Source organism: Hydractinia symbiolongicarpus, chromosome 6 (assembly GCF_029227915.1).
Source record: "Hydractinia symbiolongicarpus strain clone_291-10 chromosome 6, HSymV2.1, whole genome shotgun sequence".
In the NCBI taxonomy this organism is placed as follows: domain Eukaryota; kingdom Metazoa; phylum Cnidaria; class Hydrozoa; order Anthoathecata; family Hydractiniidae; genus Hydractinia; species Hydractinia symbiolongicarpus.
Window position 1 is genome coordinate 23941822 of NC_079880.1, and position 24566 is coordinate 23966387.

Consider the following 24566-nt stretch of genomic DNA (forward strand, 5'->3'; position numbering starts at 1 on the left):
ATTTAACAATGGCTCGACTCGAAGTTGTATTTGGAGAAAACCGTTCAAGGCTCCACCGAAATACACGGGAGGAAAACGCCTAATGGCAAAATATGCTTTCGGGGTGTGTGCATCAAATTTTTCAAAAGCATTTTGGCGCATTTTTCTGCAATCAGCAATCAGCAATAATTAGCTAAATTGATTAACGAAATGAGTGCGACATAGTAGTTGACGAGTTTTTTTTTAAAAGTAAAAACAGAAAAGCTAAAAGGAACTTAAAATTTTTGAGAATTAAAGCATATCAAACAATAAGAAAACAATATGATTCACAAAAACGCTAAAATCAATCACCCGTAGCCATTTATTAATATATGGATAAATATACTTTTATATTTGGTAGAATATAGTAAAATATATGCTTAAAAGATATTTTAAAGTTTAATCAGCCTCTATTTCACAAAAAGTACGTAATATAGCCTCGACTTCATGTTCGACAGCACCATCATGCTCTTTTTGAATATCATTATTGTTTTCCTTAGAAGGTGAATAAACTTTTTTGCGTTTAGACACTGTCAAATCAACGTCATCGCCAATTGTCTCTGTGTTTGATTTTCTACCACGTTTTCGCGAACTGATCATTTCAAGATCTTCAGTTCTATCCTCTTCTTCTCCACTGCTTATCACAACCGCTGCGTCATCGTTTGTTCCGTCGTTTCTTTTGTTGTTTGGGGAACACAGAACTTTCCCTGAACACGTCACGGCTGGTTCTGAACTTGGTCTCCTTGGCAGGTCCGGAGTTTGTTTTTCCCGAATAACATGGTCAGCTGATTTACACACACGATGAGAAAGATCTTTTATTACTGGCTGAATTTCAACCACGTGACTTGTGGTATTCTTCCTAACACATTCGGGCAGTGTTTCCATTAAAGCAAATTTTTGCGGAGTCGTTGCTTCTGTTGCGATTGTTTTCTTAGTAGTAGACGATTCGTGTGTAGCCTTGTTTGAGTTTTTTGTAGCGTCGTTTGAGTTTTGTATAGCCTCATTTGAGTTTTGCGTAACCTCGTTTAAGTTTTTTGTAGCCTCCTTTGAGTTTTGTGTTGAATTTTGAGTAACGGCTTGTATAGTTGCGCAGAAAGGGTCCGGTGAAGAACTTACGTGCGATACCTAATAAGCAAAACGTTAAACACAAAACCTTTGTTAAACCTATTGATGTGAATACTAATATTTAATTCAAATTTAAGAAATTAGGGCTGAGATAAATTTTGAAGATTTATAAAGATTTTAGAAAGCTCTATCTTCGCTATGTCAATAACAAGATAAAACAAATTAGAGTTTTCCGACTAAAATTAACAAAGTGAGCTTTATAAAAGAACGGATATACCTCGTTGTTTTCATTTTCAGCATCAACACTGTATTCAGAATAATCACGCAAACAAGGTTGAGCACCATGTAGAAACCGATCGCAATCATACAAGCAGCTTTGACAGTACGTCGAAACGTCCTGGTTTCCATATTTAGCACCCTGCTCGAACAGTGACAACAATACTGAAGTGGGCACTGGCACTGAGTGATGATACAAAGCCAAAATAGAATAGACAACTTTGAACAGTAAAATTACATTTTCTTTACAATTGTACGGGATTTTCGATAGTGCATCTGCAGCTAGAAGTGTTGTTGAAGTCCTGACCAGACATGCAACGATTTTCTTCAAAGTATTAGCAGGTATCACAGGTCCACAATTCCTTACGATTCTATGCAATAACTTCAACCCATTGGCAGAGTTAATTGCCTTGAAATTTTCAATCGTCGAAGTTCTGTTTTTATTGGCAATGTCTTGACTGAGTTTTTGACCCAACTTCTTTTTCTTTTTTTTGTTCAAATCAGCTTCAACAATAACATGTTTCTCTTTTTCAGTAATTATACTAACATCTTGAAGGACAGGTTGAATTATTTCATCTAAAAGAGTTGCATTATCTGGCAAAGCTTTCCAATGCTCGATTATATTATACATACAGGTGTAAACTTCATTGCGATCGCTTAGCTCCCGAAATGACGTAGCTACAGCAACCATTTTGGAAATAACTGGGTAATATGGTAGCAAAAGACTTGGAAGTTGCCTTATGCACACCGTTAAACATGATAACACTCCGTTCAACAATTTCGAAATATACATTTTCATTGCTAAGTCGGTTTGATAAATACTCCGAAGTTCCAAATGTGGTAAATTTGACACATCGCATAGCAACTGCATTAGCAAAGAAATCGGAATTTCAACAACAAACGGATATGATCGAGAAAGAAAATGCCGGATAACAGCAAATAAATTTGTCAGTCGATTACAATAGGTAGTTAATTTGCAGTCAACAGACTCCATAGCTGTTTCAAACTGTAAAATGTCAATTCCTCCAGATTCTTCGTTTTTCTTTGTGTCACAGCTGGTTACTTCAACAACGATAACATCCAGACAATGGTGTGCTGTTTTCATGACACGTTTTAATAACAAGTGAAAACTATCTATCTGCTTTTGCCTTTTCTCTCCACTTGAACCACAAAGTGCGAGAGAAGGAAAACACTGACCGGCTGCAGATCTGATGTGCTTATCGTGATGATCAATGCCAACAAGAAGCAGTTTTTCAAATCCTGAACGAAAACGTCCACACACGTGTCCATAATTAGTGATGCATGATTCGATCAGTTTATATGTTGATGGCAATGGTGAAATAGTTGGTCCTATAAAAAAAACGATATTAAAACATTTTATGGAAATTATGATTACAAAAATTTAATTTAACATGTATATGTTTCAACAATGTCCTCAAAAAAATATTTTTTAACTACCGGTCATATTTCCGAAATAAATTAACTTTTAATATTAACTACTTATATTTATGACTACAATTCTTGAGTTAAATCATTAAAATTTGAAGGACATTTTAATCATTAAGAGGTAAAAATCATTGTGACAGCGTTTCAGGTGCTTCAGTCACCCATTATCATGAAGTCTTTTGTATTATCTATATTATAATACCTGTAAAAGTCTGTCTGTCTGTCACGCAAAATGGTAACCGCAGTTTTAGTAGATTTGATTATTGTGATTTTTATTTCTGCAAACTTAGCAAGAAGAAGCGATAAAATACAGGTATTATTTTAAAAGACCGATATCAAAAACTCTGAAAGCCTTCATTGAAAAACGCTACAAACAATTTTTAACAAATTTATATATGTGTGATACAAATATACAAATATGTTCTACAGTTTCCTCAAAAAATTATTTTAAATTTTCTAACGTATTTATATTGTATATACACATCATGTAATAAGGTGCTGAAAAACTCTAAACAGTTTCTTCAAAACACACGCTAGATGTAGCACTACCAAATGAATGTCTTTCCACAATTTTAGTATGTTATTTCCTTTTTTAGGAAATAATTGTTTTTAGACATAAGTCAAACAGTTGACATATATTAAAAACAATAAAAAATTCCATCAGTTAAATTGTGGTCATATTGCCATAATTGAGCATCCTGGCTTATTTTCTGAATATCAAAAATTATATCAAAAATTTGACTTAGAATTATTGTGGAGGGTTTTTAGATCAATGTAAAGGAATGATTATGGATTTCGACTAAATAATAAAAGAAATGAACAATGAATAACAAAAAAAACATCAAACCACTTGAGCTTGCCATTATGTTTTTAGGTCAAATGTTGATTAAGCTCAACCAGGCAGATGTTTATACTTGACAACCGACTGGTGGCCTTGTGGTAGAACGTGCACCTCCTGTGCATAAGGTCTTTGGTTTATACCTAGACCAAGTCATGCCAGAGACTATTAAAGTGTGAATCAATCCTCTCTGCTTAACATTCAGCATGAGAATAGGACTGATATCTTTGGCGGTTGTCTAGTTGAGTGGTTATTGTGCTTGCATGCCTTCTGTAGCTCAATTGGGAGCTTTAAAGCACTAGGACCCCCTTTGTAGGACCCTCATTGATAACAGTTCCTACAGAAACTTAAGAGGCCATCCTGGGTAAATAATAGTAATAATAATAATAATAATAATAATAATAATAATAATAATAATAATAATAATAATAATAATAATAATAATAATAATAATAATAATAATAATAATAATAATAATAATAATAATAATAATAATAATAATAATAATAAAACACAATATGAAAAGCTTAATGTCTGGCCAGTAAATTCATTGTGACTTTTAATAGCATGGCTGTCATACTTAAATAGTTTAAATCACAATGAAAATTTTAGAATTGATGTGCTTAAAACATACATTTGGCTAAAAATGCTACGAAATATTCAACACAAAAAAACAAATACTTGTCAAATACACAAGGTCAAAAAGAGACCTTCACAAAATGGCTGCAGATACACAGAATTCCTATATTATATGCAACACTATATCCAAAATGCAAATTGGTAATTTCAAGTTTAGAAAAAGCCTGGTATACTTGGTTCACAAATCCATGTACCTAACGATTTCACTAAGCTTGACAAGGTTATTACTGTGACAATAGCTGTACCCCTGAGAGACAGACAGACAAACTGATTAGAGAATTATAATGCAGATTTATACACCGGGTGATAATTTAAAGAATTTCGTCAAAAAATTATTTTCTTACTTCTCATAAAGCTATACAAATAGCTCATTATAATTTTAGTATTATCATTATCAAGTAGTTCAATGTGGGTATAGTTATAAAACCTTTTCATGTATGTACCAGGCACCACAAAACCTAATCTTTTTACCACAAAGTTATATATATGACAAAACATAAGTAAACCAATCATATGTATAATAATATCCTACTCACCAATAAGAAAAGACAAAAGTGTGTCTATCCCTTTTGTACCAACATCTCTATTTAGTTTATCATAACGAACAGACTTTGTGATCATTTGCTGAAGATTATTTAAACAAAGGCTTAAAATATTTTCAGAAGGGACAGTATTTGCGATTTGCAGCATGAAGCGTATCCATGTTGTGGCGTTCTCTTCAAACACATCAGAGTCACATTTCTCCAATACAACATGCAACAGGCAAACACCAGAGAACTGTTTCAATTTGTTTCCACATAACAGCTCCTTAAGTTCCAACAAAACCGTCTTACTCCATTCGTTTGTCTAAATATAAAACTGCACATTATTATAAACAACAAAAGACCAACATCAGATACAAACGATGCAGCTTTCTTCCTCAAAGAAAATAAGTGTAATGTATTTAAGAAAAAACGAGGAAAATACAGTCAGGAAAAATATCCATATTTTTTTCTGATATATTTATATTTTGAGTATCTATTTGGTTAAAATTAACATGATACAACTAAGTCATTAGGGAAAGATTTGCTGACTGCAGAGAAGAAAACCTTTTTACAGCTGGGGCCTGGAGGCCTTGTAGCTTACTTGTTATTGATGACTTGTTAAGAATTATTTAACTTACCAACATTTCAGTCTGTGATTTGAGAAATGTGACTTCCTAATTCCAACCATGTGTCTCAATATCTTCGCAACTCAAAAAAACTCACTGAAATCTACTTTAGGGGGAATTAGATTTCACAGTTATCTCATTAGAAATATTTGCAATAATGAACTTTTTGTGAATTTAACAATTTCATACATATTTCAGGAACAAACTTTCCTTGTTTGTGGTTTTGCAAAAAAAAAAAAAAACTAAATCAAAACAGGATTGTTAGCCATTGTATTTTCATCATTTTTGTTTTATATAATACTTTTTTTGCTGTATCCAGTGTAATGATGGCAACGCTCACAAATATAAAAAAATTCACACAGTTCATATTCCCACTGTAATAAACACTTTGAGCACAACTTGTTAAAAAAAAGTTAAAATTTAAATTGTGGTTAAAAAAGCTAAAGAATTAACAAAAGTAACAGAACTGTCTCAATATAATGATCATCTCCCTCAAATCTTTTAAGAAAAATTAAACATTTAAGGCCCTACAATTTACAATGTTCTTCTACAGTGAGACCTGATGGGTATACAGTGATGTGTATTGCAAACCTCATCCCAAATAAAATGCCTAGTCTGTTATTGTTGCACTTGATACAGAACAAAGATTAAATGCATTTTCAAGTTAACTAACAAGTTGAAACCTGCCTTCAGAAAATTGTGTAATGATAATAATAACTTAAATTAGATAATTTTCATAAATTTTGTGAATTCTAAAAATCAATCTGTGCGAAAATTGCAAGGTCAACTTGTGGAGATGGTTAAATGTCCTTAAAGGGAACCAAAGGTATGAAATGTTAGACTTATATTATAGTGCATTAAAAGTTGGTTAACAAGTCTTTTAAATTTTTTTAATAAAGTCTTTTCGTTTAAAAGATATTTAAAGAATCTATTATGCTGCATAAACCAAGAGCCAGATCCAGAGTTATTGGGTCATTTGCTTTTTTTTGGTATAAAAATCCTGAACTCTCCTGAATTATTCCAGAACTCACTTCACAAGTTTTAGCTAGCTTTAGCTATAGCCAGTCAGGGGAAACAGCAAATTAGGTTATGTAACCCAATTAGGCTATCATCTCCTACTTAAGCCATCCTGATATCCTAATTAGGATATGAAATCATATTTTTAACTTCTGCGAAAATAATACTCACATTCGCGTCCATATTACTTGTTGTTTTGATTCTTACCAATGCTGTGCCTAACTCATCAAAATTTTAACGAAAACTAACGACGGGTCCACAAAATATTTACATATATTTAAATTCCTCAAAAATGACCTAATTAGGATATCAGATAGCTTAATAAGAATGTTGAACGAAATGTGGTTTTAAAAATGGCGGTTGCGAAAAGACGATGTTTGGCCGAAAAGAATCTCCAAGTTAGGCCATCATAAGCTAATTAGACTATGCGCAAAATATGTTGCCAATTTTGGTCAATACCTTTTAGTTCCGTCGTACAAATGCGACGATTTTTTCAAGTATCAGAGTTTTGAAATTTGGCTGCACAAAAAGGGTGCCAATAAGCCACAAAAGCCTGCATATATACTGGCGAATTTGGGCGACTTTTCGAATTAAATTGACGTACACGCCCGAACTCGCCCGGAAAATTCCCCAAATGCAACACCTTGTAACATAAAACATGGCGGACGACAGTTAAAAGAATGCGTTTGAAGAGAAAGGAGTTAATAAAGTTTATACAGTACTGGAATCAGGACACCTAACATCGTGGGTCGCAATCATCCGCGTCCCTCGCAATTCACGATGCTGTCACAATAGTAAAATTTTTTTAGCATTGTGAAAGTCACGATCCATTGTGGGGTTGACTTTCACGATGCATCGTGACTTTCGCGATCCATATCGCGACCGTCATGATACATCTTTAAACATTATAAAAATCACGTAATTAATGTCATGAGAGAATAACGCAATTAAATATGAATAACTGTTTTTTGTTTGTTTTTAAATCAAAAATATTTTCGTTGTGGTAAGCTTTTTTCTTGTTTAGACTCTAACTTATTTAGTTGTCCTACGGGTCTGCCCGACCCTAACTTTCACGATAAAAGAAATAATAAAAATATCAACAAACAAACATTTTCTTATCCCATCTTGTGAAAAAAAAAGATTATGAATGCCGTAACACCCTCCTTCGTTATGATTAATATATGTTTAAAATTACGTTGCTTGCTAAAATCTTAAATTTCTTAGTCAATATTATTTAAGAAAAATAATTAATATCATTAAGTCTTTTCCCATGATATTTGAAAAATATCGTTGTAAAAGAAAAATGTCGTAACACCCTCCTCCGTTATGAATATAAATAAAAAATTTTAATGTCGCGAAAGACTTTAATTATTGTCAACTAAACTATAGTCCGTGAAACTTTTTTGCACTTAAATTTTGCTGCTGTGCGCAAAAAACATTAAAAGAACACTTAATTTTTTATTAAAATATATAAATTTTGTGTTTTATTATTTTAAATGGAAAAATAATAACCTGCTGTATATCTTTCAAAACAACTTAGGTATATTCTGTAAAACTTTCGAAACAGCACAAGAATAATTCTTGCTGTATAACTTTCAAAACAACACGAAAAAAACTTGCTGCATAACTTTTGAAAGCAAGTTTTTTAACATGCAAGTATTTTTATCTTTTCACCTTGAGTACTAGTTAAATTTTTTTAGAGAGACAAATTATTATTATTTTTCCTTCGCAACTTAAAAATTTAAACTGCGTGCGTTATGCAAAATTACATAGAAAACGGTTGTCGTAAGACCCTCCTTCGTTGTTACTTTGTTATTATTATTTTTTTGTTGTTGTTCCGACCATAAATTCTTATTTTTCCATGAACTTTCATTAAATCGGACATTCGTTAAATTAACATTTGCTAATACAAGCAAAACATACATAGAAAAATATGCTTGTTGTAACACCCTCCTCCGTTGTTATTTTTTTATTTTGTTGTTGTTCCGACCACTTATACATTCTCGATAAAATTACTTTTATTTCGCCGACCGACAGACCGTAAACTACTATCTACTTCGCCCGTAGAACAAGTAATTAAGTTGGAGCCACCTTATTTCTAAAATCCAATTTCTAATAAAAATACAAGATGCAAAAGAATTTTTAAATGTAAAAAAAACAAAACAAAGACACAAGATTAGCTATACACATCTATTGTTTAATATTCTTAATGTTATTCACGATCCATCGCGACAATCACGATTAACAGTGACGATCGCGATAGCATCGTTATTTTTTTATGCATCACGACTATTGCGAAGCTCTTCGTTAACATTTTTTCTATCGCGATGGTCACGATCACGGATCGTTCGTGTCGTGCATGATATAAGTTATTTATCAAGTATATAAATCTTATCAAAAATCATAAAAAACAGTTCTTTTAAGAACTTCGCCACCACATAGTTAGTTCATTTTAATTTTCATACTTTTTTAAATAATTCTTCGAGAATCATTTGTGATGAATATTCTTTTCGGGCATTGTTCGGGACTATGCGCGTTTTTTTGGGCAAATACCTGAATTTTGACGCCGAAGTAGCCCGAAAACGCCTGCACTTTTTACAGCGTATGCGGCTTATCGCCACCCTCGTGCTGCACATAGAGAGTGATATAAAGATGCGGATAGCGCGTTAATGGTCTTTGTTTTTTCTTTTAAAAAATTTCATAGCCTAATTAGGATAGCATAGCCATGTTAGGTTAGTAATTACTCTCCCCATTTGGCAAATAGCCTAATTAGTGTATGATATCCTAATTTGCTGTTTTCCCTGACTGATGGCTAAAGGATACAATAATTTTTTTAAATGGATAGCTACAAGCTTATCCAGGCGAAATTTTGAAGTTTTATGAAAACGCCGAACTCGCCCAAAAAGTGGCACCCTCGTCTCCCAAAAGGGCCACAGCCGAAAAAGGAAGATTTCTTCGTAACTGCCAGCAAATTCGTGCAAACTGACTTTTTAAATTTGATCCTGGATATTATCAAGGTAGCTAAAGAATGTCTAGCTTGACTGCATGTTTAGTTTCTATAGCTATAAAACATGCTAACCTTAGTTAAACAGCTTGAACTTCTTCTTACTATTTCCAGCGTAGGACTCATTGTAAAAAACATTTAGCAGTTTTCACGTGCAAATCCGCCATTATCAATGCACACAGCATTCCGTTCGACACCGGATGAATAAAACGGGGAATGTTGACCAATGCTTCTCGATGCCCCGGCCCCAGATTTTTCTGAAGTAATCCCCTATATTCTGCTTAATGTTTGCTTTAAGTTGGCAAATTTCAAATAAAATGTTACCACATGATTGGAGAATAGTGTCCGGTTTGTAGAGAGCTGATCTAGTTAACTAAGCTTCTTCGAGGTTATCAAAATTTAGTTTTTCTCGTACGAAAGCTTAGACGCAAACGAATGTGTCAGAGCAAATCCCTAAAATTCAAATCCACCAATTAACACAAAATCATTTCTTAGAACAAATCCCGAATTAGAATCAACAATAAGCACAAAGCCAGCGTGGTCACATCTTACCTTCTTAAATAGTACGATTATATTTATATCTGTTCCGGTGTGTGAACTAAGGATAACTAAGGACTTCCCGATAATGATCACGTGACTGAAAAACAATATAAGTTACCAATCAAAAATCGCGGACAATATTCTGATTTAGAGCAGAAAAAACGTTTGCGACCAACCTTATAATCTGATTTCCCAGTGGTAAGAAAAAGTATGCTGGCTAATGGACTGTCGTTAAATCGTATCCCTAGAGGGGAATGGAAGAAGTGTGTGCGACTTAGCCAATGTCCTGTGAAGCGAAGCTCTTGCTTAGTCGGACTTCTTGAAAACGTCTGACTTAGCGAAACCTCGCCCCCCCCGGGCTCTTTGTTTCTTTTTTACGATATTATGAAAAAAACTTATTATAGAGACATAACAAATACATAGCCTTTTCTATCGTGATAAAATCTTTCAAAACAACAAAAAAGTATGGCAGGGGACGGGCGTGCATCTCGCATTTTTTGAACTGTATGGGACATGTTCAACTGATACACAACGCCAAAAGACTTTTTAGATCGGTTCTCACTGGGCGCCTATATGGCGTTAATTTTGCTGAGTATGAGTTTTAAACGCCTTAGCGCCTAGGGTGAACGTAGAATGTACGGAATGTACCTGTAGCGCGAGTTAGACGCTCCTTATCCCACTTCAAAGCCCAATAGACGGCAATTTGGATATTTTTGCATGTTTTTCATCCTTCTTCATTATATTCCGCTATGGAGGGACAAAATAGTTTTTGATGGTAATTTTTTTTAGTGTAAATGTCGGCAGGTATTTTTAGATTAGCATTTAAACAATTTCTCCTTAGAGCTTCTTTTTCGCTTTCTAATATGCGTGCTGGCGCAAATGGAAACGACCCCTAAATGTGCAAGCAGCACATGGGCAATCATGCACTCTCCTAGTCAAACTCTTTTTTACTTTAAAAATAATATCTACAAGACGTTACGGATAAAATCAAAACTTCGATTGACAAACCGTCGATAAACCGAAACTTCGGTGGACGAACTGCCGATAAAATGGAACCTCTAACGGACAGCTTGTTCACATTATCTCGCGTAAAATGTTCACAATTTTTAAGTTTTTGAAAATCTACAATACGTAAGTTTGGTTTCCTCATTCACTCCTCATTCAAAGTGTTCGACACGGTTTAAAGTTATTTAATAACGGTCAATTCGTACTTCAATTTCGCGTCCTTCCATTCTTGATCCGTTGAACAAAGCTATAGTTTTATTAAGGATTAATCATTAAATAGTTGACAGTATACACTCACACAATACGAATACAATCATTCGCATTAGAAACCTACTCAAATCCAACTCCCCTCAAAGAACGGAGGAAAATCCCAAACATTACATCCAATACCAAATAACGTGCAAACGATACCAACATAACGTCCAACGATACCAACGTAACGTGCAACGATACAACATAACGTGAGATAACTACCAACGAGTTAGAAAAAAAAAAAACAGGAGCAAAACATACGCATAACCGTGGGATTGAGGTAAATTAATATTATAATATATGAAAAGATACACACTGCTCTGTTGGCATCTGAAGATGATTCAAAAGTGACTAGACCACACCCTTTTGAACGTCCATCCTCACCCGTCATGACGTCAGCACGGACAATTCTTCCTAGAAATCATTTACAGAGGAATTTAATGGAAGAATTTTACTGGATTTTCACATTTATAGTTTTTAACAATGATTTGATATACAATGCCACACATGGTAGCCCAATTTTTATGGAATAGTATAATTTTTACCTGCATCTCTAAACTTATCCTTTAAGTCTTGCCACTTGACTGAGAAAGGTAGCTAAAAATAATCAGCACGAAGTTAGAATATGTAATTAAATAAATGAATAAAATAAATAAATAAAGAAAGAAATGTGGAGGAAACAATATTCCATCGAAATCAAAATCTCTTATGCTTTAAACCAAAAAACTGGCGTACACGATTTGAAGCATTGGTGCATTTAGGAAGTAAGCAGCAAAACGGCGAATTACGCATACTATTTGTTAAGCCCTATATTGTAGGAGCAAACAGAAAATCTTCATCAAGACTATACATGTCCAACTGCATAGGAAATAAAACTATACTATACTTCCACTAGTCTATAAGCAACTCAAACGTTACGTGTTGAGCATTAATCGAACAACTGAAAACATCATATAATTTATGAAACAACCCCAAATTTTATTCGTTCTAAACACCAAACAAAAGCAAACACTACCCCAGTGCCGCCACTTAAATACGTGCTCTTCCCTGCATACACAACATCTCCAGCTTTTACCTTGGACTTACCTCGACTCAACAACAACTATACTTACATTACGAACAAAAACCTTTGCACCACTGGAACCACTAGTCGAACTTGCTGAATATCTTGATGCGCCTCCGCCATCTGATTGTCTCCTCTCAGATTGGCCACCATAGCCCAAAGAACTCAGTTGAGACCCAATGCCTGCTGTCCCATAGGAATTTGATGTGGCTGATAACCCATATCCACTTCCCGCACCAATTGAACTACCTGTTAAACCGGATGACATGCCACTGCTGTTCAACCCGGCACCGCCCAATAAATTTCCTAAACCACCAAACGTACTCAGTGATCCTATACCTGTCAAGTTTGACAAATTCAATCCTGATGATGGTGAAGAATTAGATTGTTGAACCGACTGAAGATTGGTGTAATTATTAGTTGAACCCAGCGCATTCATACCAGTTAATGCGCTTAAACCTGTAACACAATACAGACACACTCAGTTTAAACACACACCATGCACATACAAGACCAACTAGAATTAACATATGTTTTCGGTGAAGCGATATCTAAGTAGGCAAACCATTCACCAAGAACAATACAGAATAGTTTAAACTATGACTACTAACACATCTCGCATCCTAAACATGTGCAGTCTTACAGGAAGATTAATGTCAACTAAACATGTCCTAGCAGAAGTCCACTAAACATGTACTGACAGACAGCCAACAAAGCAAATAAAACAAAAACACCACTTCCATACAGTCAAAGAATAAAATATAAAGTCTCTTTCATGAACATCTTGAAACCGTATTTTCTAGAACATAAAATGCTTTTCCATGCCTCTATCAACCAACCATAAAGGAACAAGAGATAACATATATAATACCTGATATTTCAGATTTCAAAACTATGCTAGTGCACATCATGGAAATTGTATAGAAGTCAGGTAGAAATCACACTAACCTCCTAAGTTAAGTCCACTAGCAGCAAGAGCTGATAACGTAGTTAGCGATTGGAGTTGAATCAGGGTGCGCTGTGTAATATCACTTGATGAAATACCAAGTTGGGCCAATATTTGATGGAGTATTGAACTTCGATCCTTAAAAAAATGTGAACACACTTTCAGCATACCAAGATTAAAGTCAAAACTGAGCACTGGTAAAATAGCTTTTTCTAAAACTTGATAGAAAAAAAATTAAATACGATTGTTTACAAAAGGAGGGCTAGACTAAGTTTATGTTTGCAGGTGCATTTTTGTGATAAAGCATTTCCAATTTTTCTCATTGATTCTTAAAAAAACAATAAATCGGGCAACTGCTAAAGCCTGTGCAATCGAGGCGATAGTCTTGAACTGTACTTTAACAAAATCATTCCAAATCTTAAGTTAATATGCTGACTACCTACCAGTCTAACAACCATTGCTCTCTTTCCTCTGCCAAGTTCCATTCCATTAAACATTGAAACTGCTGTCAGTGCTTCCATCGGTGTGTCAAATTGGAGAGAACCGAAACCTTTTGAGCGTCTATCCTCTCCTTCTGCTATATCACACCTCGTACAATTACCAGCTCTACGAAACATATCTTTTAACTTTTGCCACGTGATGTCATAGTCAAGCTATAAAAAACAGAAAATGTTCAATGTCCAAAACAAAGTTATTAGTTAATACTTTGAAGCTGCAGGAGTTGTCACAGAACTTTAAGTTAGCAAGATCAGGTTATCCACTCAATATTAACTCCATATTTTCCTGACATTCCGTTATTTCTCTCATTGTTTTAACTATTTGGGGCAGCTAGAATTAATAATAAAATTGCCAGTTACCCTTAACATTAAAACCCTGAAATTGCTGATATATAATACAGCAGTAAATAACTGTTAGGTTATAATTTGTGGCCAACAATTGCTAACCTGGTTTTCTAGTGGTGTAGTCGCAATTTTCAGAGTTGGTACGCTATTTATAGTCAAGATTTGAGGCTTTTTATAATTTTTCAAGCCTTTTTGTGAAAATGATGCTACTTTGCTATTTTTCTTGAGAATGCTTGAGGGCATTTTAAAGTGAACGCCACAAAATTATTTATGTATCCATGTGGCATTTTTATGCATTTTGAAACATATTTTAACAAACCATATGATTTAGTAGAAGGAAAAGTGGCAAGATTTAAAAAAGTTGTAAAAAGTCTACGTTTGGAGACAACCCTGATTTTTACTTTGTCTACAATTTCAATGCAAAAAAAATTTCAAACTCTTACATTGCTGACAAAAACTGACGAGTTGACTGGATCACCATTTTTGCCACTTAGCAAACTTGCAAGCTGAGCAGACTGCTGAGTTATAAGAGAACCTAACCCACCACCACCACCAAGTGCAGTTAGACTAGCTATTGCACTAAGCCCACCGAAATTTGAATACTGATTTGACATAGACTGTTGTTCCATATGTTGCTGGTATTCTTTCAGTTGTTTTGTCTTGTCTTTTTGAGTTTTTAATTGTTCTCTGTATGTGATATCATCCATGATATCCTGAAGAAAAAAAACAGAAACAAATAAACAAACAAACAAGTAAAGTATATACTGTTGAAGAATATTGAAAATTCGAAAGTTCATAAAAAATGTGCTTTCTTGGAGAAAATAAATAGTAATAATAAATTTCACAACTTCAACAAGACAAAATATTTCATTTATAATTTCATAATTAATAGACAATGATATTTCATATATTGGTAATTATCTTAAAAGATATTTTTGTAATTCAAAACCTAAGCCAAGCGACTGTGATTCTAGGATTTGAATTATTATAAATATTTGATGTGGTTATAAGGACAGACTTGATACAGAGGAAATTGAGTTTAGATCTAACACAGTCTAGATCAGATTGGAAGAGGGTCATTAATATACCCCGTTCAACCCATGCTAGCATGGAAAACGGACGTTAAGCCGAAAATGATGATGATGATGATGAACATAAACAACAATATTCAAAAGGCATGTTCTGCTATATCTAAGAATTAAAAAAGTTTAAATTGGAAGCGCCTTTGACTGGCACTGTAGCTGGTTACAAAGATTGCTAGTGTTATAGCTTGTGCTGACACAACTGCCAAAATCTGTATTTTTACATTAGCAATTGTACTGGCAGTGTCAAATGCTTAAGTTAATTTCACAGGATACAAGTAATTCTAAGACAACCATGTATACATACTTCTCTCATCCTTAACTTGCGTCCTTGCATCTCAATACCATCCATTTCTTTGATTGCTTGCGAGGCATGGTCTTGGTTGGAATATTCCACAACACTATACATAAATATCAATAAACAGCGTAACATACAAAACAAAAAAATGACATTGGCAGTTAAGAGAAATTTTGGGTGTTAATACTTGTTTACTTACGCACATCCTTTTGACCGACCCTCACCATCAGTAAATATCTCAACATGTTCAACAGGAGCAACTAAAACAAAATAAATATAGAGAATGGATAAGACCCCACTAGTAACCACTCACATGGTTTGTTACATCAGGATACCTACCCTTTTTCATTAAGTCTTTCAACTCCATCCATCTTGTATTAAAACTTAAATTACTAACATAAACACGGCATTCTTTTTTGGGGATAGAACGATCACCTCGATTTCGTCTGCGATCATCTCGTCTAGGCGATCTTCTTCTTATTGGTGAGCGAGATCTCCTTCTAGGGCTGCGACTTGAACTCCGTCTGGAACTTCTGTAGGGTGAAATTCCTCTATTAGGTACCTCACGCCTCTCTCCTTGTTCTCGACGGTAATCCTCAACACCACGCTTGTAGGAGTCACCTAAACATAAAGGAGATAAATTAGGAATGGAGGATGGAAGATGGAGGTGGCTACAATTATGCATGCATTTTAAAAAAAGGGGGTTGAAGGGGGTATTTGGCTAAAAAGATTTGTTGACAGTTAATTGTGCATGCTCAATGTTTATTTGAACATGCGCATTGACTTTTTTTTCACTCAGTCTGTTTACATGATGAATTGTTGAGCAAAAGGAAATCTCACGTCGCCTTGTTCATGTAAACAGTAGCATTGTTTGCATAGTGCATAGAAGTATTGAATTTTGACTTCGGGCGAAGTGAAACTTTCATGTAAACTACACTTAAGTTATACATGGAAATAAATGTTTAAAAAATGTTGTTTCCGGGTGATTCAGATTTCTCTGGGCAAAATTTTAAGTTTTTTAAAATGCCGAAAATCGCCAGACAGTTTCAAAATCACAAAAGTTAAAGGTACTGTCCGGTAAAAAATTAAAACTTGATATTAGTTACATCTCGGCACAAAAGTAAAGAAAAAAGTATTTAAATACAACCAAAATTGTCTTTCATAAGTTTAAACTGAATTTGTTTACTTGACCATGCCATTCTCAATCGCCATCTTTACTGAACTTCGAACGCGGAAAAGGACTGGGTAAAAACATTAATATGCGCAATTTATGCAATGACGTATTCTTTGGGTTACCCCCGTTTAGAGACTGCCGCGTGCAGAAAGAAAAATAAAGAAAAAAAAGTTAATGATATTCCTAACAGAATTTTTTTACGTTTATCTATCATGTTCACAAGCAGAAATATAAACATAATTGGATTTCAGTTTGAGCCAGAACGACCCAATAACAAACAACAAATTCCCTCTTATAATGACGATGAACCAGACGCACCAGAATCACCCGCTGCTTCTCGCACACAGATAGATGTCAGTGATTGGTGCTTATGTGAAAAGTGCGAGAGGATGCCTTCAGCTGTTGAGTGTTTGTGCTGTAACAAGGTGGACACTATAAAATACTTGCAGCTACGGTACCTATATAATTTGACCTCACATTTTTCTACTGGTTGTATTATAAATGAGCGCCTGGGTAAAAGGTTTCTATTGTGTTTTAGATAAGAAATGTATAACAGAGCATACTAAACAGAGCGCAAGGTTTCAACGTGGTTGTGATTTTAAAGAACACTTTGTGGACAGCGTTAGTCGCTCTCCACGATCGGGAAAGCCATGGACTTAAAAAAAAGTAAGTCGCCAGCACTCTTGAAATTTCTGTTGTCATAGTATTTCCAATCTTATTTGAGGATGATATTTTTAGATCTTATCGATATGCGGCATACCGCCAATTCTGTTGGTTTGTTCATAACCACTTGGGAAAAGGCGTTCGTCGGGTTATACCATCTTGTGTCGTGTCTAAGATACGTAAAGAATATCCAAGTACGAATGGGGTGTATACTGGCTTCAAAGAAGGTGAAGAAATACCTGAAGTTGATTTTTCTCGGACAAATGAAGTTGACGACGAGAATATTTGATTGTAAATTAAAAACAACAGTCTTTTTCAGGAGAAGCCGTGGCACAAGCGTAAATCGTTTCAGGCGTGCAATTAATCGCACGCCTGAAAAATAAATATTGAGTTTTAAAAATCAACCTATAAAATCCCATTTTATAGCGTGCGATGGCAGCCCTCGAAATAATTTTTGGAGTCTCGTCAGACAAAATGCCCGCCACATTTTCAGTTGGTCGGACATGTCCTTAGCTCGTTTAGAACTTTTGTCGGACAAAACGTTGATAGATTTCCGTCTTGTTCGGACACTTTTAGATCTCAGAATTATCGAATAGTCCTGGTCCTTTTCATCCACGAGCAAGCCTATTCATAGCCAACCTGACCATCCTAGCTAATTCACCGACTCCTGACTTAGTTAAAAGAACTACGTAGACATGAATCTCTTTTGCCTGGCCCCTTCGTCGTTGGTGACCAGGTCTTACACAAGAAATCCAGCCATGCGGTTCTTAACTTATGCGGAGTTGAACGCCGACGGAGCACGGATGAATCAAGTCTGCAAAACTGCACTTACAGGCGGAACAGACATTTTATCATGGATTTAATTGTATATAATTTCTTCATTTGACAAAACAATTGGAAACCATAGCAGGTCCGAATTCACTGGGGTTTTTTCTTCATGCCCCAAGTGTTATTTAAACAATTTTAATCCACGTGCGGTATCTTTTTTCTGGGGGCGTTTAATGGGCGTTTATTCGAAGCATTACGGTATAAAAAGTATAAATATGAATAACCTCGAACCAAGTATTTCTTTTTGTTCGCTAATTAAGGTAGCTTTGGTAATAGAATAGGGGTACTGGGAACGAGGTTTATAATTGGCGAGGAAGTATAAAGTTACCAAAAATAAAATTTATTTAACGCGTTTTTTTAACGTGTCTTTTCTATACTTTCTTCTTTTGCTGGTCGGTTTACTGGAGTACGATATATGTACGATATGACAACAACAGTTGATAGTTTGGTATATTACAAAAAATGATTCAGATTCGTCAAGGATTTTAACTTGTAATGTCGCGTCAGATTTTTTCATTTCATCATCGCACGATGCTATCTGCGTTTGAGCATCGGCCACTCCAACGGATGTCTGCGTAGATATACTTTTACGTAAATTATCTTACCCACGTCTGGTCTCAGTATCGGCACAAAAAATAAAGCAGCTTTAAAATAATCTACTTTAATTTGTGTTGAGACAGACATTCTGTTTGTGTGGACAGGGACATAAAGTTCTATCTCTGAAAGTGAGTTGCATGCTTTGAAATTAAATATTCATAAATTGCTACATTTTTTTAAAAAGGGGGTAAAATATTAAAAAAAAATTAAATTTAATCTGGTAATATTGTTCAGAGTAAAACAATCATTTCCTATTTACAATGTTTTGATTCGCCGAGAACCCAACGCTTACGTCACAACAAAAATATTATCCCTTTCATGTAGAATGGCTTCGGTATAAATTTGCTTTCGACAACGTGCGATATGAAAAATTTGTAAACATAAAGGAAATGTTATTCGAGTTGTAAAACTTTAGAAATATAATCACTTATATTTTCGCAAAAAAAAAGAAAAGTGCAATTCAGTTCAGGCTACTTTTTTATTAATATATTTTTACTGGACAGTACCTTTAAAAATACCAAGTGTTAATAATACATTTTCACAAACTTTGGGAGTAGGTATGTAGCAAGAACGATATAGCACAAAATGTCACCTTTTTAATGACATGAAAATTATTCACCAACGATGTAATGGAAAAATAATTTGAGGAAATTAATGACTGGCACATTCCATTTTACAAGGCTGCCGAAAAGTTGCTATGCCGTAAAAAGTGCAGGCGTGTGCAGGCGTTTTTGGGCAAGTTGTGCGTTTTGAAAAATTTAGGTATTTGCCCCAAAAAACCCGCATAGTCGTTTCATAGTCGTTTGCGGCTAATCAGCACCCTCTTACCATTTTCAACTGCCAGCTAATAAGTATGTATATATATAGTAAAGGAAGTAAAAATTAACTTGACATTGGTTCGGTACTCCGAGTTTCGTGTTATACACTCATCAGCCAAATTATACAAGTGAAAAAAGTAAACAAGAAAATTCGTATCTATCTATTTGACAAGATAAATTCCTAAGAGACATCATTAAATGCGTGGTGTTATAAACATGTGAATAGATAATAAGTAATTATCAGTCTTTAGATTTATAATTAGCCAAAAGAAACTTATTTGTGTGACGACATTTAGCAATGAGTTCACTGCGTTTGTTTAAAAGCTCACTTTTGTCTTTGTAAAAGAGGATTTCAAATTTTTCTTGAAGACAAAGGGGACAATTTCGTGAATTGTTAGTGTAGCTTTGTACTTGCTTGATGGTCGACCATTTGAGCGTCGGGGTGACATTGCTTTTCTCTTTCAAGTCCCAAACGTATGATGAAAGTGACGTGCTGTTCTTGTACTTTTTGTTGCTAAAAGACTGTTTGTGGCCATTGAATCTTGTCTTAAACGATTTCTCAGTCAGACCAATGTAGACTTTCTTTTGGTGAGCGGGTGCTGTAACTTCGCATTTGTATATGACAGACGTCACTTGGCAGTTTCCTTCCAATGGACATTCGGGTTTTCTTCTGCAATTGCAGCTTGCTGTAACTGGTGTGTCGGGTTTCGAGACTTTCGAATTATGCGATTTGATGATGGTGGCCATGTTTTCCATGCAGCTGTAGCTGACCTTTATGTTGTTTTTGTTGAACAGCTTCTTCAGGTATCCGGAATGGAAGTGTTTGTTGATAAGAGATAAGAACTTCCTCGCTACGTTTGTTGATACGTTTTTATTGTACGGGGGGTTAAACCATATTACATTTCTCGTACGTTTCTTCTTCCTTCTTCGGGTTTTCTTTTTTGTAAACGTCAGATTGATGTTCTTATATCCGCTTTTTTTCAATGAATCTTCGTAGTCGACTTTCGCTTTCTCGAAAATTGCTTCATTTGAAGAGTTTTTAGATAAACGATCAGCTATTGCAATTGGCAACTGCTTTAGTATCTGTTGTGGGTGATTTGAAGAAGTGTGTATGTACTGCATGGTGTCGTTTGGTTTTTTGTAAGGTTGGTATGTGCCGTGTTTCAAGTTGAAGGTTACGTCAAGAAAGTCTACAGAATAGAGCCCTGTGACTATTTCTATCTGGAATCCTATCGATTTGAACAGTTTTATAATGTCTTTTCTCATCTTATCAACACTGCGCCCTTTCATATTGCGTAGAACCATTAAACCATCATCCCTATACAAGCCTGCGTCTGATTTGTTAATTAGAGATGAAAGCTTATTCAATATGAAGAGTCCCACAAGTTCACATATTTCTGCGCCATCATAACTACCCATAGTCACGTCAAAACAGTCACTGGTCAATTTCTTGGTCCAAGCTTCCTTGTTGAAAAATAGGAGTGATTTTCTGCAGTGGTTGATTGTTCTCAATTCCTTATCTGAGATCGTTGTGTAGATTTTTGCAAACTCAAGTGCTTCGTTCAAAATCTCTTTAGTTATAGTGGGGTAGAATTCCTTTATATCGAGTTGTATGAACGAACATGCATCTTTGTTTTCGATAGAATCAAACCACGAAATCGCTTCGTCTGTATTTTTCCATTGGTTCACTTGAATTGAATTTCTGATGTCTGAGTTGATTCGATCTAAGATAGATTTGCTTACTTTCCCCAAGTTGCTCTTGCATGGATTGATTAATCTACATGGGAGCTTGGTTTGGAAGTTTTCCTTATGGTCTTTAAGGGTGATAAAAGCAGGGCTGCTTGCAAGGGATTCGGCTCTCTTGTCAATGTTGTACGAACTGGCGATGTGTTGCGCTTCTAGGTTGGTCGCTCTTTCGAGGTTCTTTGGCGCTTTTTTGTAGGTCTTTGTGACGTTGTCTTTGAGTAGCTTCGAATGTTCTTCTGGTGTTAAGGTGTATATGTTTGTGGTTTTGTCTGCAAATACAAGCATATTGTTCGAAGATTTGATTTTCTTGATGTCATCTTTCAGTTTGGACTGGAAATCGTCACTTTGGTTGCGGAATTTTATCGAGGCAACCATATCAAGTAAGTCGTTTTCGAATTTATCGAGCTCTTGATGCGGTGGTGGCGTGTTTCTGCTTTTAAATCCGAAGTTTTCTTTAGTATGTTCGTTTTGGTCATAGTTGTTCTCGTTATGGTACCAAAATAGCTTCCAGCGCATTCTCTTGATTACTGCTTCGGTTTTATCAATCAATTTCAAGATATAATTATTCTTGTTTGGTGTAGGTATATTTTTCAACGAGTAGTCAAAGTTGATTCTTTCCATGATTGGTAACAAAATCAAAGTGCTCAACCAAAATCGATATTCCAGGAGCTTTCGTACAAAACTGTCGTGCAGTTAGCCAATAACAGTGCTCAATAAACATACAAGTTTAGAGCTTATTAGTAAAGGAAGTAAAAATTAACTTGACATTGGTTCGGTACTCCGAGTTTCGTGTTATACACTCATCAGCCAAATTAGGGGTCGTCTACAAATTTCGTATGATATTTTATACGAATATATACGAATTTAATTGCTTTTAATTCGTATAAAAATCGTATACAATTCGTATAGTGTTAAATAGTTATACGATTTTTAAAAAATCTAATACGAATTTGATACGATTTTCATACGAATTGTCATACGAATTATTTTCTCTTTTATACGATTTTCATGCGAATTGTCATACGATTTATATTCTCTTTTATACGATTTTCATACGAATTGTCATACGAATTATATTCTCTTTCATACGAATTGTCATTCGCATTATATTCTCTTTTATACGAATTATATTTCGTTTTTAAACTTTTAAAATGCGATCTAAAAAACATTTCTATCGCCGTTTTTCGTTTTTAAACTTTTAAAATGCGATCTAAAAAAACATTTCTATCGCCGCTTTTCGTTTTTAAACTTTTAAAATGCGATCTAAAAAACATTTCTATCGCCGTTTTTCGTTTTTAAACTTTTAAAATGCGATCTAAAAAAACATTTCTATCGCCGCTTTTCGTTTTTAAACTTTTAAAATGCGATCTAAAAAAACATTTCTATTGCCGTTTTTCGTTTTTAAACTTTTAGAATGCGATCTAAAAAAACATTTCTATCGCCGTTTTTCGTTTTTATACTTTTAAAATGCGATCTAAAAAAAACATTTCTATCGCCGTTTTTCGTTTTTCAACTTTTAACATGCGATCTAAAAAAACATTTCTATCGCCGTTTTTCGTTTTTCAACTTTTGAAAATGCTATCTAAAAAAACATTTCTATCGCCGTTTTTCGTTTTTAAACTTTTAAAATGCGATCTAAAAAAACATTTCTATCGCCGTTTTTCGTTTTTCAACTTTTAGAATGCGATCTAAAAAAACATTTCTATCGCCGTTTTTCGTTTTTAAACTTTTAAAATGCGATCTAAAAAAACATTTCTATCGCCGTTTTTCGTTTTTCAACTTTTAACATGCAATCTAAAAAAACATTTCTATCGCCGTTTTTCGTTTTTAAACTTTTTAAAATGCGATCTAAAAAACATTTCTATCGCCGTTTTTCGTTTTTAAACTTTTAAAATGCGATCTAAAAAATATTTTATTTTGAAACTCATATACGAATTTAATACAATGTCAAACGATTTTCTTTTTTTTAAAACCATACGCATCTAATTAAAATCTCATACGAATTTTTTTGTTAAACTCGTACGAATTTAACTCATACGAATTTAATTTAAAACTCATACGAATTTAATTTAAAACTCATACGAATTTAATTTAAAACTCATACGAATTTAATTTAAAACTCATACGAATTTAATTTAAAACTCATACGAATTTAATTTAAAACTCATACGAATTTAATTAAAAACTCATACGAATTTTATACGAATTTAGAAAAATTTCATACGAATTTAATTACTGTATGGCAAAAGAAAATTCGTATAGCATATACGATTTTTTTTGATACGAATTGCTACGAATTTTGTAGATGACCCCTTATACAAGTGAAAAAAGTAAACAAGAAAATTCGTATCTATCTATTTGACAAGATAAATTTCTAAGAGACATCATTAAGAGCAAGTTCCATCAAAGTTCATGGCCAGGAACTTAAACCCATGTACAAAAAATTGTGAGTGAAGTCATTAAAGAAAACCCAAGGTATAAAATGCTGTTGGACTTATATTATCGAGCTGAAAAAGTTTATCAACAAAATTTGTGTCATTGCTACCATTCTGCGTTCTGTATTAGTTTAAAGCGCCGCAGATTATCGGATAAAGTGTAATCCTACCATCAGTTGGTGTCTCAGGCTCCATTGCGTTTTCCGCCATATTACTTTATCTTCGCTGCACACGACTAGGACAGAAGCACAGGACACACAGGAAAGGAAGAGCGCCCAGTAAGCCTAGTACCCAATCTGCAAACACAACCTGGCCGCAGCAACCAGTAGGCAAAAGGGCCAATAACCCCCCCCCCCTCCCCCTCCCTAATAGTTTTGCATTTATTTTGTTTACTTGTTCAAGACGTTATAATACATAACTTCTTTGCATTGTTTTTTTTATAATCTACGTCTCGGGAGGTTTCCTCAGGGGCTACTACTTTTTCCACACGGGACAAATCCTGCATGAAAGTGGAAAAAGTTGCAGTCCTTTATAAACGGTGTGAAATTTAAAAACTCAATGGAATATCCCAGTCCCGTGATCCCCAATGTTTGCTAAAATGAACATTTTTCATCTTTCAAAAGGAACTCCCACAATATTTTATAGCCCGTATAAGCAAAAGTAACAAGGATAAAAACAAGAGATTTTCACGAGACTGAGCCTCAAGTTGCCAGGTTCAGGATTTATCGGTCACGGCATATAAGAGCCTAGTAAAAGATGGACGACTCACAACTGATAGGTAGCGATCTAAAAGTCAACTCTCTCTTATCTTTTATATCTAGCTT

General features: G+C 34.5%; 2 protein-coding genes across 2 annotated transcripts; both read right to left on the reverse strand.

Moving 5' to 3' along the window:
- Nucleotides 1–244: 244 nt before the first annotated feature.
- LOC130647728 (proline-, glutamic acid- and leucine-rich protein 1-like) lies at nt 245–10343 on the reverse strand. Its single transcript, XM_057453683.1, has 4 exons — nt 9529–10343; nt 4819–5128; nt 1361–2709; nt 245–1143 (listed from the first exon to the last, which is right to left on the reverse strand). Exons 1-4 carry the CDS (start codon nt 9589–9591, stop codon nt 418–420), a joined length of 2448 nt encoding a protein of 815 aa, XP_057309666.1. The 5' UTR covers nt 9592–10343; the 3' UTR covers nt 245–417.
- A 582-nt stretch (nt 10344–10925) lies between these two features.
- LOC130647729 (heterogeneous nuclear ribonucleoprotein M-like) lies at nt 10926–24069 on the reverse strand. The gene is made up of 11 exons (XM_057453685.1): nt 23913–24069; nt 15821–16102; nt 15681–15741; nt 15491–15584; nt 14545–14814; nt 13703–13912; nt 13262–13397; nt 12363–12772; nt 11796–11847; nt 11563–11664; nt 10926–11245 (listed from the first exon to the last, which is right to left on the reverse strand). The coding sequence occupies exons 1-11, from the start codon at nt 23950–23952 to the stop codon at nt 11184–11186; spliced, it is 1719 nt and encodes a 572-aa protein (XP_057309668.1). The 5' UTR covers nt 23953–24069; the 3' UTR covers nt 10926–11183.
- Nucleotides 24070–24566: the final 497 nt, after the last annotated feature.